Source organism: Halyomorpha halys, unplaced genomic scaffold, assembly GCF_000696795.3.
Source record: "Halyomorpha halys isolate HHAL.00 unplaced genomic scaffold, Hhal_1.1 Scaffold1127.1, whole genome shotgun sequence".
In the NCBI taxonomy this organism is placed as follows: domain Eukaryota; kingdom Metazoa; phylum Arthropoda; class Insecta; order Hemiptera; family Pentatomidae; genus Halyomorpha; species Halyomorpha halys.
Window position 1 is genome coordinate 120,633 of NW_027110032.1, and position 14,695 is coordinate 135,327.

The following is a 14,695-nucleotide window of genomic DNA, read 5'->3' on the forward strand; positions in this document are numbered from 1 at the left end:
ATGTTGCAATATGAAGAGTCATGTGATGCCTTGATGTTGCAACTTGAAGAGCCATGTGATGCTTTGATGTTACAATTTGAAGAGCCAAGTGATGCCTTGATGTTGCAACTTGAAGAGCCATGTGATGCCATGATGTTGCAACTGCTAATCACCATCCTCCTACGTGGCTCACTTCCAGTGTATTCTGTATATCATCGTGAAACTGACTTAAACCTGATATTACAAGAGCCCACTAGAAAGGCAGTTATTTCACCCCAATTTTTGATTACTCTAATGAAAACTATGAATAATTACTAGTCGAAATTGATGAGTCTGCCAAGTATAGATATAGGGAATACAAAATGGAGGTTATTACTAGATGTAAAAAAATAAATTAATTTTTTATTCGGAGTTCCATAGCGTTGAAATTACCTACAAGACTAGAAAACCTGACGGGACATCATTTAAAGTAGAATAAATTTGAGCTCTAATAGAGTTATTTACGTTCTATTGTTCCCGAGATACTTCATTTCATCATTTCGAGATATAAAGTTTCATAAGGAAAAACCATATTTCAGGAATGATTAGACGTAGAGATGTCTGCCAGGTCTCAAATTAATGTTTAATGAGCTAGTAAGTAGTTTATGGCATATATCTTCATAAGAGTAATATTTTCCAAATTAAAGTCACAAAATGTAGATCTCTAGTTATCGGACAAAATTTTTGAATTATAAAGAACTATATCTGAGGAATCATTAAGGCGGATCTACATGTTGGCCGCTCGCCTCGAATCGGAGGCTTGTACAAATGCTCGGTAAACAAAGAGCGGACCATCCACATGTCAGTGTTATTCAAAGAGGCAAGCATGGCGGACGTACTAGTGGTTTCAGCCATTGCACTGGGATTATATTATTTTTATTACAAAAAAAAAAAGAAAATTAAAGGAAATTAAATATAAATAAATATGATTAAATATAAAACTTTAACTAAAATTATAAAAATTAACTACAACCTCCTAACAGCTCTCAGTTGCAACTAGACAAAGAACAATGGTGGAGATGCTACACGAGCGCTCTCACGAACCCCTTTGATCTGTGTCCAAAAACCGACCCTCGACGGATCGGCAACGAGCTTAGACCAACCAAGCCAAGCTACCCATCCACATGCTCGCGCATGTCCGAGTTCGCCATGGCTTGGCCAACATGTAGAGGCCCCTTTAGACGTACAGATGTTTATTAGCACTCAGAATAAAACTAGTTTAATGTGCTATAATGTAGTTAATGACAGTTCTTTTCTATCGGAGATCTATATTTAAAACTACCTACAACCCTAAACTTTATGGCACACTATTTAAAAGTGAGAAAACTAATTAAATGAAAAATTAATTTTTCATTTGGAGCTCTATATTCTTAAAACTAACAAACTACAATAATTTAAAACAGAGTAAATTTTCTAAAATATGAGACCTAGTGGAGCTGTTTACGTCCATTAGTTCCCGAAATACAGTTTTTTTTACAACATTTCAAGAGATATATACTGAAATATCAGTAGTTCTTGAATTTAATGTGAGCGATCTTTCTTCGGAACGATTAGTCGTAGAGATGTCCATTAGCACTCAAAGTAAAGGTGGTTAAATGTGTTATAAAGTAATTTATGACAACTATCTTAGTAGGAATAGTAGTTTTCAGCATATTTGACAAAAAACAAATTATTTCTAGTTATCGTAGGCCGTTTAAAATTTACTGTCACCTATCAAGCAATACCAAGTGAGATAGTATTGTCACCACACTGCTGTCATGAAGGTAGCTTCTCTCCTACAATATGTACTGTCAGCTATCACGACAATAGTTAATTCCTGTCAAGTCAGTAAACTTCATGATGGCAACCATTAAACTGCAACCTTTAACTTTAATTATTTTTTCTTAAAATGAACATTAAACTAAAATATATTCAAAAGTGAAATTTAGGAAAAAGTTACTCAATGATTTAAGTTATATTTTTAAATAAAAATTATTTTATAACAGTTATCCGATAGTTTAAAAAATAAAATTATACAGAAACTGTGATAGAGAAATTTATTTTTAAAAAAAATTAATAATTGTTACCTTCTGGTACAGGATATATAAACGTAACCTGGTGAAGGTTATATGAGGTGTAGGGTGTGACTAAGTCCAATTTGCAAGACTTTGATAAGGTTCAGTGGATTGATGATTAGATAAAGCTGTTTAGACAGATCGGTACCAAAGCACTCGGTTTGTTAGATCTTCTTCCTTAACATACCTTACAGTGTCGGGGCAGGTTGGATCCATTTCTTAAATACCTCTCTATCCGTTGCCAACTTCTTGACTTCACAAAGAGTGGTTTCTCATTTTCTTGCCAGAGGTCCTTCCATTTATCGGGCGTCCTTGTGATCGTCCCCCCCCCCCAGTCTTTGTCTCCCAAATACTCTTTGGGAATCTATTGATCGGCATTTTGTGCACAGGTTCGAACCACGTCAACCCTTTTCTAAAAGCTGTTCCTCCATTCTTATATTTCCCATCCGATCCAATCTACTTCCACCGAGAGCTCTTCTCAGGTACTTAATATCAGTAGCTTGTACACGGATCCCAATTTTTTTAATATTCGGCCAACTTTCAGCTACATAAGCCAGCGGAGGCATGATGATTTCTTTATACACCGTCATCTTTGTTTTTAACTCCAGTTCCCTTTGGTGGTGTGGTACATTAATCTTTCTTTCCCCATGCGCTGACTTATCTTAATCCAACCTCTCATCATCAGTAATTTTGACGCCAAGATGTACCAGTACACACCACCCCGTTCCAGATAGGAGCACCTACAAATCACATTAGCTTGTTTCCTAGAAGCACTTTTGGATACAGCCATGGTCTCTTAGATTTGGTTTGGTTGGGGGTCATTCCTTTTCGGCCCTGAGCTCTCCCATGCTAGTAGTGCTTCTTGCAAGGCTCTTTTGTTTTCTGCAGTTATGAGAGAGAATATTATTAGTATCAATTTCTGACTTATATTTTTGGGCTTCCTAGTTTAGTTTCCCCACATATTATATATTATTATAATCACACAATGTGGGAAATTTTATTTTAAAACTCCTTATGCTGGCTTAAACACAACCGAAGTTATGATAAAAATATTTTTACCTTTTTTGGAAATAACATGTAGTGAAAAATGAACAATTTTTAATAAATTCTTAGTAGTTATACTGAAATGCTACGAATGATGTAATTCTCACTTTTCTGACAATTACCTAAAATTAAAAATAGGCCTTGATATTATTGTATGTATATTATATTGTAATATTCTCAGGTATATTATATTGTAATATTCACATTTATATTTCATTGTAATATTCCCATTGTTTACATCGGGACCTGCTCTTGCTATACTGCAGTTGTCCCGAGTGTAATTTTAGATTATGATAAATGTTAAAATTATTGTGAAAAAAGGGGTCTGAAAATTGTGAAACTTTTCTGGCTATTAACATGCAGATATATTTTCTGTTTAATTTATAAAGTTAATTCCCTGGAGGGGCAAACTGGTTAGCGAGTTAGTTCAGAGATCTTTATCTATAATAATATAAGAAAGGAACAAATTTGGGTGTCTCCAGGTCCTAGCCTGCAAGGTGCATAGGCTGAGGCGGCATTGCAGTCGCAGCGTCTTCGGGGCCTTCCGAGGGGGGGCATCAGAAAATGGGACCCCCGACCCCGACTTTATATAAAACCAAAAAATAACCGCAAAATTCGGATTACCTAAATCCGAAACCCATGTATATTATATTGTAATATTCCCATGTATATTATATTATTCTCTTGTAAGTTGAATTGTAGTACAGTTGAGCCTCTAGAACCTGACCGCTCGTCAGCTGTTATCATATCTTCAACTAGTGGGTTATCGTCAGCCGACTGTGATTAAAGCGCGTTATATTGTCTGTCGCGATTGTTTTGTACAGTCAAGTCAAGTCTATAGTAGCACTATCCTTAAAAACAAAACAATATTTAAAAAAAAAAAACCTTAGGCTCAAATCATGAATTGAATTATGAATTGAAGGTACCTTTAAGGAAGATTTATTAAAAAAAGTTCATTTAAGCCCTGCCACAGTACTTCAATGAGGATGAGTTAATTGTACGTTCATATCCCGAGTTTAATCAAAATGTTTTTTTAGCAAATCGATAAAAAAGTAAAACATCGATTCTATGAGGTGGCACTTTCAGTTGGTCAGTTTTAAAGAAAAAGTCGCCGTCACATCCCAGGTATACACCCCCCTCCCCTTTAAACATGTAAGTTAAGTTCAGTTTCACGCTGATTTCGTTTTCGAGCTTGGACTACCCCACACTGACATTTCTTGAGACTTGGTTATTTGAACGCAGGGGACACCAAAACATCTATTTTCCTCGAAAACAAGAATTAAAAATTTTTCACGATCGTATTACTTTCCCTTACTGTTCTATACATTGGCATGTAAAAATAATATAAGAAAATTGATCTTGTTTTCAGAAATAATCGATTTGATATCACAAATTCCCTCAGATTATTAGAATTCGATCCCTTTTTTAATCGATTGTTCATTCTAATAAAAATAAAGATTATTCTTCTTAAACGTCACTTGTAATTTTTATATAATCCAGTAAATAACGTGGTCTATCTTTTGGGACCTCTGGGGGATATTGTTATTTTTCTGTTGTCCGTTTAACGTCAAAGTGGTGTATCTGAAAATATAAATCATTCGTGAAAATGAAAAATCCTTTTGAACCTTTTATATGAAGATTTCAACTCTATATTTTTTTAATACACAAATATTCGAGCCTTAGTTTTAACTTACAATAATAGAACATTGATCAACCGGATAGTAACTTGAAAACTTCTTGTGTTCCTTAATATCTAGAGGCCGTTGTGAGCAGGTCTGTTAAGGTGTCACTTTTGCAACCTTGTAACTGGCGCAGGTTCGATTCTGGCCTAAGTGTGTTCAATTTCATATCGTGACAGCCCTATGGAAAGAAACCCAATCTTCTCAGTCTACCATTATAGGAACTGCGTTTTTCTCACTTAATTTTTGGACGATTTTCATGTCCTATTGTACCATATTCCCCAATAGTCGACTGGATGCTATATAGAAATGTTGTTTATGTTATTTACATAGATGTTTATGTTATATACTGAGGTGTTTATGTTATTTAGTGAGTTGTTTATGTTATTTACTAAATTTTTATGTTAATCCACAGGTAAACAGTCCAGGATGAGAACCCGCTTTCCATTCAGGCAGGCTACTGGACTGTATGTTCACTCCAGCCCCCCAACAGGTATATTGTCTATAATTATAGAAATTACCATATAATAAGGCTATTCATGAAGCTGTGTTAAATGTAAAAAGTGTTAACATAAGAAATATTATAAGGATAGGATTATGAGCAGCCTAATTCAAAGTCCGTTATATGTCAAACGCAGCGGATTTTTTAGGAAACTTGTTTGTAACCTTGTAATTTTTACGAGATAATAAAATCCCCGACAGCTTCGTCACATCATCTTTCCTCCATTTCACTTGTTCCTTGTTTTCTTCCCTAGATTTTTTCTGTTACTTTATTATTATTTTTATCCATTACTTTATTAGAGTTTAAAAACATTTAAAACAAAACACGAACTACGAACAACTAACCTATCAAAACGACGGCAGAAAAACATTGTGTAGAGCTGGTCATCATTCACAGATTCTCAACCATGTTAAATTTTATATTGTTTTAACATGCTGAAAGATGTATATTTCTCAATTTAACACAACTGATTTAAGCAGCTTAGTTACAAAAACGGCCAGGTAGACTTAGCAAGATCATTCTGGAGACGAAAAAAAAAAACAGTATCTCGCCACAACGGAGATAAATCTTAGATAAGTCTTTTGAGGTAAAGTGGTTTGAAAATAGCTGTGGTTTGGCGTAACGTGGTCCGAATACTGTTATGGTTTGGAGTAATGTGGTCCGAATACTGTTATGGTTTGGAGTAATGTGGCCCGAATACTGTTATGGTTTGGAGTAATGTGGTCCGAATACTGTTATGGTTTGGAGTAATGTGGTCCGAATACTGTTATGGTTTGGAGTAATGTGGTCCGAATACTGTTATGGTTTACTAACGTGGTTTGAAAACAGCCGTGGTTTGCGGTAAGTTGATCCAAACACTGGTGTGGACACATTTTAAACTATGGATATGCAAAGGCGACTGATGTTTGTAAATTAGCCACGTGCTTAAACGTATTATAAAACCTTTCTACGCAGCCTTTCAACTAAAAACGGTTAATATTGCATTGAGGATGGAACCAACTGACGAAAGCTCTATGGCTAACTCATTTTATGAAGTAATGATGATGATGAGGCAGGCTCGTCTAATCTCTAAGGCATTGACTTATAACTTGTGTTGGTAGATATATGTCTACGAACTCAGATTCTCTCTAGGAGATTATTACACCAAATGATGAGAAAATCTCAACTCCTCGCCCGCCCATCCCCAAATCCCATGATAAATAACAGTCTGCGAACAAGAAGAAAGAAAAACAGAGTGACACTCTCTGCAGTAGCTCCCTACGGGTCGCCCTGATGAAGACCTACAACTTAGGTCAAAACGTCGGCAGAAAATAAATGGATGGTTGTTGCTGTTCTTCTTTCTCGGCTTCTACCCTGACTATTTCCTTCAAGTTGACTTACGGTCTTCATCTATATATAATATAAACGTGACTGGAACCCGTTGCTTCTAATTGGAATACCGTCGATCTTATATGCAATAAAATTATTTTTACCTTCTAGGAGGGTACAATATTTTACTGTTGCTTTAAATGGATTTCTTGGTGAATATGTGTATTCTTGTAGATTTTTTGTATTATTGTTTGCGTTCTACCTGATGAATATTATGTTATGTTTAAATTTCTTATTTTATGATTTTACTTGTCCAGAATTGATTTCTGTTTCTTTGTACATTACTGTTCTCCTTCAAATATTTGGTCCTAGAATAAATCTTTTTTCTATTCAATTATAACCGTAGTTCGATTAGCGTGTCTTATTGAAAATATTTATTGACCAAAATACCTTAGGGATCTGTTTTCTCAAGTGTCTTTTTAAACAGTTTGGGTTTCATAGTGTGAGGTCCCTATTCCATAGTGTGATTCCATAGTGTGAGGTCCCTATTCCATAGTGTGATTCCATAGTGTGACCTCCCTATTCCATAGTGTGGCCTCCCTGTTCTATAGTTGGTCTCCCTATTCCATAGTGTGGCATCCCTATTAATAATTTCTCAATTTCTATTGATCGGACAGTAGGCAGTCCTTCACTTATTTTATTTTCCTCCTCACCGAAATGTATTTTCAATGGCTGTTATATTTTAAGCACATGATATATCTTTACAAAGCCTGTACCTCTCGCGTATTTATTTATTATTTATTCGAAAATAATTTAAAGCTGTATACGTTGGATAAAAAAATTAATAGGACATTATTTATAAACTAAACTTATTTCTATTAAAAATTAAAAATATTCAAACTTTGATTTTCTTAGATGTTTGGACCAAAATCAATTTAATTTTCAACAGTTGCAAACAAATTTAACCGACGCTAAAAAATCAGTTTATCTTTATTCATATCTAAATTCATACATAATAAGTACCAATTTTAACCAACGAATTAGAAGTATTCCATCAAATGTCACAAAAATAATGAGTTTCTTTTTTTTAAAAAATCAAATTTTTCATCTAAAAAATATTCAGTACATTTCAAAATTTAAATTTTCCTTCCGACTATTGCAACATTTACTAGACAAACGGTCCAAACTTCCAATCCATTTCAAAAGACTGATCTACATGACTATTATAATATCCTATCTGGACATACGGAGTTGAGCTTTGGGGCTCCACTAAACCATCAAATTCCTCCAGAATCCAATCCTTACACTCCAAAATCCTTAATGCACCTTACTTTGTCACAAATCAAGTCATCCATCAGGACCTCAATATTCCATATGTTGCCGATTTGGCTAGAACCAGATACCGTTCCTTCCATAATAAACTTCACAACCACCCAAATCCACTTGTTTCTAACCTGGCTTCTCCTTCATTACCTAATAATCCTCCTAGGCGTCTGAAAAGAAGATGGCCTCGAGATCTTCTTCTCTAGAAATGTTATTGGAGTTCTATCAGTGGGCAGATTCTCCACATGTTTTTATCATGTCACTATGTCACCTACAGCAAATTTACTTGTTGTATATATGTGTATACAGTTGTAAATATCAATAAATAAATTATTAAAAAAAAAAGAAATTTCCTAACAATTAGAAATTTAGGTGTTTCTAACAATTAGGAGTTTCAAATAGAAATTTAGGTGTTCACATCAGTTAGATGTTGCAAATAGAAATTTAGGTGTTCGCAACAATTAGTTAAATTTAGCGCTCGGCTACAAGCGGAACCTCTCGGAGACTTCAACTTTCTCTTCAAAATTCGAATGATTGGACTTCAAAATTTTCTCAATGACCCATCATTATTACTCCCATTGGATCAATCTGAACGTCTGTGTACGATATGACTGTTATTAGGACTAGTGTTGAATGTCGACTACTGTAATAAAGAAATATTATTTATTACTAATATAATTATACTTTATGATAATAACCAAAAATGTTGACAGGTGTTCCAGTTCACGACTCGGTGGTGAGGCAGTGGCTTCGAGGCGGGGAGATCTCGCGGCTGAAGGAGTTGCTGCTGGAAGGAGAGGGCGCCTCCCTGATCGGGGAGTACAGTCCCGATGTCACAGCCAGGAACTTCCTCAGAGCTCTGCCCAGGATTTTGGTGAGCCTGATGTCCATACTATCTGCGCTATATCATGTAGAACAGTCCATAGCGGAATTATGCTTTGTCTCTTGAGCTTTCACTTCAAGAGGTTGAATAAACCGCTTCTTAGAGAGTTTATTTGTGCTTTATTTGGATTTCAGGAAACATGATTTACTCTAATTCTCATTAAATATTAAAATGTTACATTACGCAGTAATTGAATCAGACTCAAACTCCCTTTCTTCATGAAATTGCATTTGTTATATAGATTTGCTGGTGGTTAGGACAAAGATACTCCACACCAACTAAAGCACTATTTCTTTTTAAGGCTAAATTAAGGGAGATAGGAGGATTTAAAAACTGCATATCTAATTTTTAATTAAAAAGCACAATATAAAACTTTACAATAAAAAAAAAAAATTATTTGACATGATAATGAATGACCACCCTTACAATCAAACAATATTGTGTTAAATATAAATTAAATTAAATTTAAATTTTCAGAGATTACAGAAGAAAAATTTAAGCAATAAATTTACTCAAAAACCTATAGATTAAATAGATAAAGAGAAAGAAAAATATGAAATAAATACATGAACAATATTATCATATTTTCAATATAATCAGGATTTTCTCAAGTTGCCAGCTTTTTTTATTAATTTTAATTACAAACCTTGGAGCATGCTGGTTATTTTTGTGTAGAAGGGGCAATTGTTATTATTTAAAAAGAATTTTGAATCATTTACAGTTTTATGAAATTGGTTAAACAAATTGAACTGAAACGGGTGGGTAATAAGTGAATTTATTTATTTATTTGAATCTTTAATTAAATGTTTTTATTTTCTTTTGCTTATATGTCTTACCATTGGTTTTTTCTTTGAATGTGAAAGATCTGCTTAGAGTTAACCTGGATAACAAGGTATCCTACAGATATCTTAGCCTTGAGCTTAAGGAAATGTGGTTGTGAGGGATCTGCTCATAGTACAAGAGCCGGGAAGAAAAAAAGGCAGTTATTTCACCCCAATTTTGATTACTTTAATGAAAACTATGAAAATTTGTCCGAACAACTATAAATCAATTTATTTTAGCAAACTTCCTGTAAACTATTACTCCTACGAAGATAAACATCATAAACTACTTTATAGCTCATTAAACTAGCTTTAATTTGAGTGCTAATAGACATCTGTACGTCAAATAGTTTTTGAGATATAGATTTTTCAAAATAATTTCACTAACTACTGATCTTTCAGTACGTCCAATACAACATTTTTATGAAATGCTGCTATTTAAAAAGCTATATCTCTAAAACTATTTAACGTAAAGAACTCTATTAGGGCTCATATTTTAGCAAATTTGCTCTTCTTTAAATGACGCTCTCTAATGTTTTCTTGTGTTGTTCCTATTTTTTGAGATATAGAGCTCCAAATGAAAAATTAGTTTTTTTTATAGCTTTGTAAAAGCCGCCATTTTTTATTCCCTCTACCTATACTTGAGATCTCGATCGATGGATGAGCTTTGAGTTTAAGGAAATGTTATTATTTATACATGAACGGCGCTTTGTGAAAAGCTTTCATTTCAGGCATTCTTTTTTTTTTTTTTTTTTTTTTTTTTTTAGACAGTTTATTATTTTATCTATTCGATAAGGAGGAGAGTACAGAGGACTTCCTTGCTCATGGTACCCGCTACTGTAGCCAAAGGAACAACTACAACGGACGGTTTAGACAATTCTAAGTTGTTCCTGGCCAGACCTACGGTCAAGAAATAAAGAGTAGTCTTCAACTATTTATTTGTTACCGATGTTTCGATCCACATTTCAGAGCTTCATCAGGGCTTTTGTGAATGATGTGGATGTAAACAAGACTGAAGTCCTTTATTCAATTTTTGACATCTCTATCACAGCCCTGGTGAAGACGTACATTGTGGGTCGAAACGTCGGTAGTCGATAAATAGTTGACTAAAACTACTATTTTTTCTTCTTGATCATCTAAAAATTCAGATGTGCCAATAATTTATGTGTAACATTACATAATTAGTAGGTGAAGTGGAATTGCCGTAAACCTGCGCCAGTTGTTGTTCCAACCTAAGTTGGACTTAGTTGAAAACTACTTTTTTCTTTTTATGCATGGCTCTATATACTATATAAAGGTATTCTTCCTTTGACCATCGAAAGATAGATTTAGCCCTTTCAAAGCCGCCCTACAGTATCCTTTAATGATATTCTTCTTTCCTCTGAACAGGTCATGGATAAACTTCTAATCCATAACAAAATACTCATCTATATGACTATAATAAGGCCTATCGGGACATACAGAGTTCAGCTTTGGGGCTCCACTACATCTTCGAATTCCTCTCGCATCCAATCCTTACAATCCAAAATCCTTCGAAAAATCCTCAATGCTCCTTACTGTGTCATGTGTGTATCCGAGGCGCCTGAAAAGAAGGTAGCCTCGAGACCTTCTAATGTAGAAATGTTATTAGAGTGCCACCAATGGGTAGTTTCTCTAAAAGTCTGTATCGTCCCATTGTTATCTAACACCACATTTACTAGATGTATTTTTATGTCAATACAATTGTAAATTTCAATAAATTAGAAAACATTTTTGAAAGTAGACACAAAACATTTTTATAATTTAGAGAACCTTATGAAATGGTTTTGCGTCTTCATGTAAATACTTAGATATTATGAAGTTATTCTTGTTTAATTTATAAAACATTAGGCCAAAACAACGCCATCAATCTGAAAAACAAACCAAAAATCCTTTATCATCCCATGTAGTAAAGCCCGGTGAAGGGGCTTAAGCCCATCAAACTCTTTTCGAACCACATTTTTAGGAAAACTAATTTAGAATGTACGTTCGAATTTTCTAACTGAATGTTCCGATTTAGTTATCATTAGTTTTTTGGATAATGTTAAAAAAATTCTGAGTAAAGCCGACGCAGTTTAGTCTTAAAGGATTGGCATTGAACTTGCAAGTTCCGTGCGGAAGGGAGATTAAGCCGTGAGAGCGGCAACAGGTGCAGGCCACAGTTATCCAAGAGGCAGTGCCGACTATAAGATGGATAGTGGCATTGTGTTTCTTTTTTATATTCATTCTTCGATCATTTCATGCCCAATATTTCTTCTTTTATTTTTCTTATTTATTTAAATATGGAGTGAAATTTTCAGTACAGGCAGAATAAGATATTTAAAAATGTGTTTAAATAGGAAAAACTACCTACAGAATTTACTCAGGGTAGAAAACTACCTAGAGAATTTATTCAGGGTACCTATCATATCTCCCATCATTAATACTCAATGTAATTAAAAGAAAAACAATTAAATTCCGATTAGACCATAATGCATTTCGTTTCGACTGAAAACAGAATTATTCGGATAGACCAAGTCCTTATCACCAAATTTTTGAAATATTCAAGGAAGTAATGCATCAAACATGAATAGGATTCGCTCCATAAACAAAATTAATCAATGTTGAAATAACAAGATGTTGTGGGTTAGTCTAACAGCTGCATAAAGGGGTGTACATTGGAGATGTATGTATAAAATAAAAAAAACTTGTACCGCTACAGATTGTTGACATCTAACCTATGAAGGGTTATAGTATAGTAGTAAGGGTCAGGATAGTAGTAAGGGTCAGGATAGTAGTAAGGGTCAGGTAGTACTTGTTACCTACTTTTTAAGGAAGTACTGTTACTAGAGCAATAGTTGAACAAGGAGGTGATTTAGTCAAAATCACGCTCGGCCGATAGCACCCAATTAAAGGTACTCACTTTATGACGCTGAGTGAACCCCAGAGGGCTCCTGAATCCACAGGGTTGACGCATGGCTACAGTAACACAATAAATAACTGTCTGTCACAGCCCTATTGGTACCCGAGTCCTTGAATTCAATTGAGTATCTTATCACTAGGGATAGGATTTTTATTTGCTAAAAAATCTGAAATATGTACATAAATATGTGCTAATAAATTGTCAAATATTTAAAAAAATATGTATTTATAAATTATGTATTATTCAACAATATAAATTACCAATTAATTAGTAATTTTATAACTTAAAAAAAGGTACATAAATATGTATTTATTATATATTATATGAATAATATTTTAAGGAAATTATGTTAAAATATGTACAAAAAAATGTACTTAGAGAAAACATAGCTGTTCAATAACATTGTAATTAAACTAGGGGAGTGAAACAAGACTAAGATGAGAAAGGACCATGGGAAGGGGGAACCGAGAAATGGATTGAGGAGTAAACAAACAAACTCTAGAAAAATGCTACATGAATAAGACCCTTGCTCTTTTTAATTGATTCTGAGAAATTCTCGATCTAATTCTGTGCGAAAATTTATTATTGCCACTGCTTTTAATTTGTGTTCAAAAATGAAAATATAGAATTTTTACGCACTATTTATGATATATTAGATTTATAAATGATAAATTTCACCTTTAAGTTTCTTGCGTTCTCTTGAATTTTGCGTAGTTGCTGCGGAAAATGTATTTACAATTGAAGAAATAATTTAAGGAAATACATGATTCAGGACAAAACATTTAAAAATATGTAAAAACTAACACATATTTCAGAAAATATGTGATTTACAACAAAATATGTAACAATATGTAAAAAAGGCCAAATATTTAAAAATATGTGAAATAAAAATGGCTTCTTTTGGTAAGAAATGTCTTTAAACATCGTTAGTTAGTAAGGAATCGAAGATATGGTCAGGTAAAAGTATGTGAAAACATAAAAATCCTATCCCTACTTATCACTAATTCACGCCCCTCCCCTGTAGTTGTATATATTTCTTATAAATTAATTCATCATTCATAAATTTTAAGAGAATTTTCTTTTTTCAGTATTTTTACTTTCACTTATAATATATAGTACGGGGAATTGTAGCGAAGTTTTAGACGGAAATACATTTTTTGTGTTCCTCTGATCCCAAATAACCTAGCCTTGTAAAATGATGTATATGTGTCTCAAAGAATCTAATCCCAAAATCATGTTTTTTTATTCCAGTTTATTTTATTATTTTTATTTTCTTCAACTTAGGACAGGAAAGATGGGTTATCCGATAGTTTACAGCCTAATCTTACTAGAATAGGATGATTGAGATTTATACCGAGGGAAATAAAATCAAACTTGCCCAGGCCGGATACGGACTGACACCGCTTCTTACACGAGAATGCCCTTTGTGACTTAAAACATACAAGTTTTTTTTTTTTGTTTATTTTCAATGTTTATAAGCTAAATGTCAGCCATAGACATTAAATTACATCAATAAGACTGCAAGTTTTGATAACAAGCCTACGCATAATGTGATTATATTCTTATCAACCATCTTCGAAAGCAACACAATAACAAACTATATTACTTAATATTACATCTAGTAAAGTTGATGTTTTGACGTAAGATCACAGACATGTAGAGAAACTACCCATTGGGAGTGTTCCAATAATAATTCTACTTTAGAAAGTCTTGAGGCGTCTCGGAGGATTGTCAGGAATAGAAGAGGAAGCAAGGTTAGAAACAAGTGGGTTCGTGTGGTTAGGGAGTTTAACAAAGAAATCAAAGTATTTTTTAACCTTTAAAAATCAATACTCAGATTTGTATTGAGTTGTAAATACAGTATTAAGTGGCAAATATAATACTCAGTTGAAAATATAGAATTTAGTAACAGATATAGTATTACAGTAGTTTGATTAATAGATTGACAGCCTATCTCAGGAGCCGCACGGAGGAAGTTGCTCTAGCCCGCTTGAGACTAGACTATACAGTCCTCACGCGCTCTCACCTGATCAGAAAACTGTCACCTCCAACTTGCCAATATTCCCAATCCATTCTCATAACTAAAGATATTTTTGAATTATGCGCTCCCTTTTTACCAACAATAATGCGCTCCCTTTTTACC

The 14,695-nt window shown here is 33.8% G+C and overlaps 1 protein-coding gene across 4 annotated transcripts in view; it reads left to right on the plus strand.

Moving 5' to 3' along the window:
* The window catches only part of LOC106688424 (uncharacterized), a 124,742-nt gene that overhangs the window by 3,454 nt on the left and 106,593 nt on the right, over positions 1-14,695 (plus strand). For all 4 annotated transcript variants that reach the window (XM_067048138.1, XM_067048139.1, XM_067048137.1 and 1 more), the window contains exons 2-3: positions 5,211-5,288; positions 8,642-8,802. In XM_067048138.1, coding sequence (XP_066904239.1) covers positions 5,225-5,288; positions 8,642-8,802 — 225 coding nt within the window. In that variant the 5' untranslated portion in view covers positions 5,211-5,224. The remainder of the gene's footprint in view (positions 1-5,210; positions 5,289-8,641; positions 8,803-14,695) is intronic.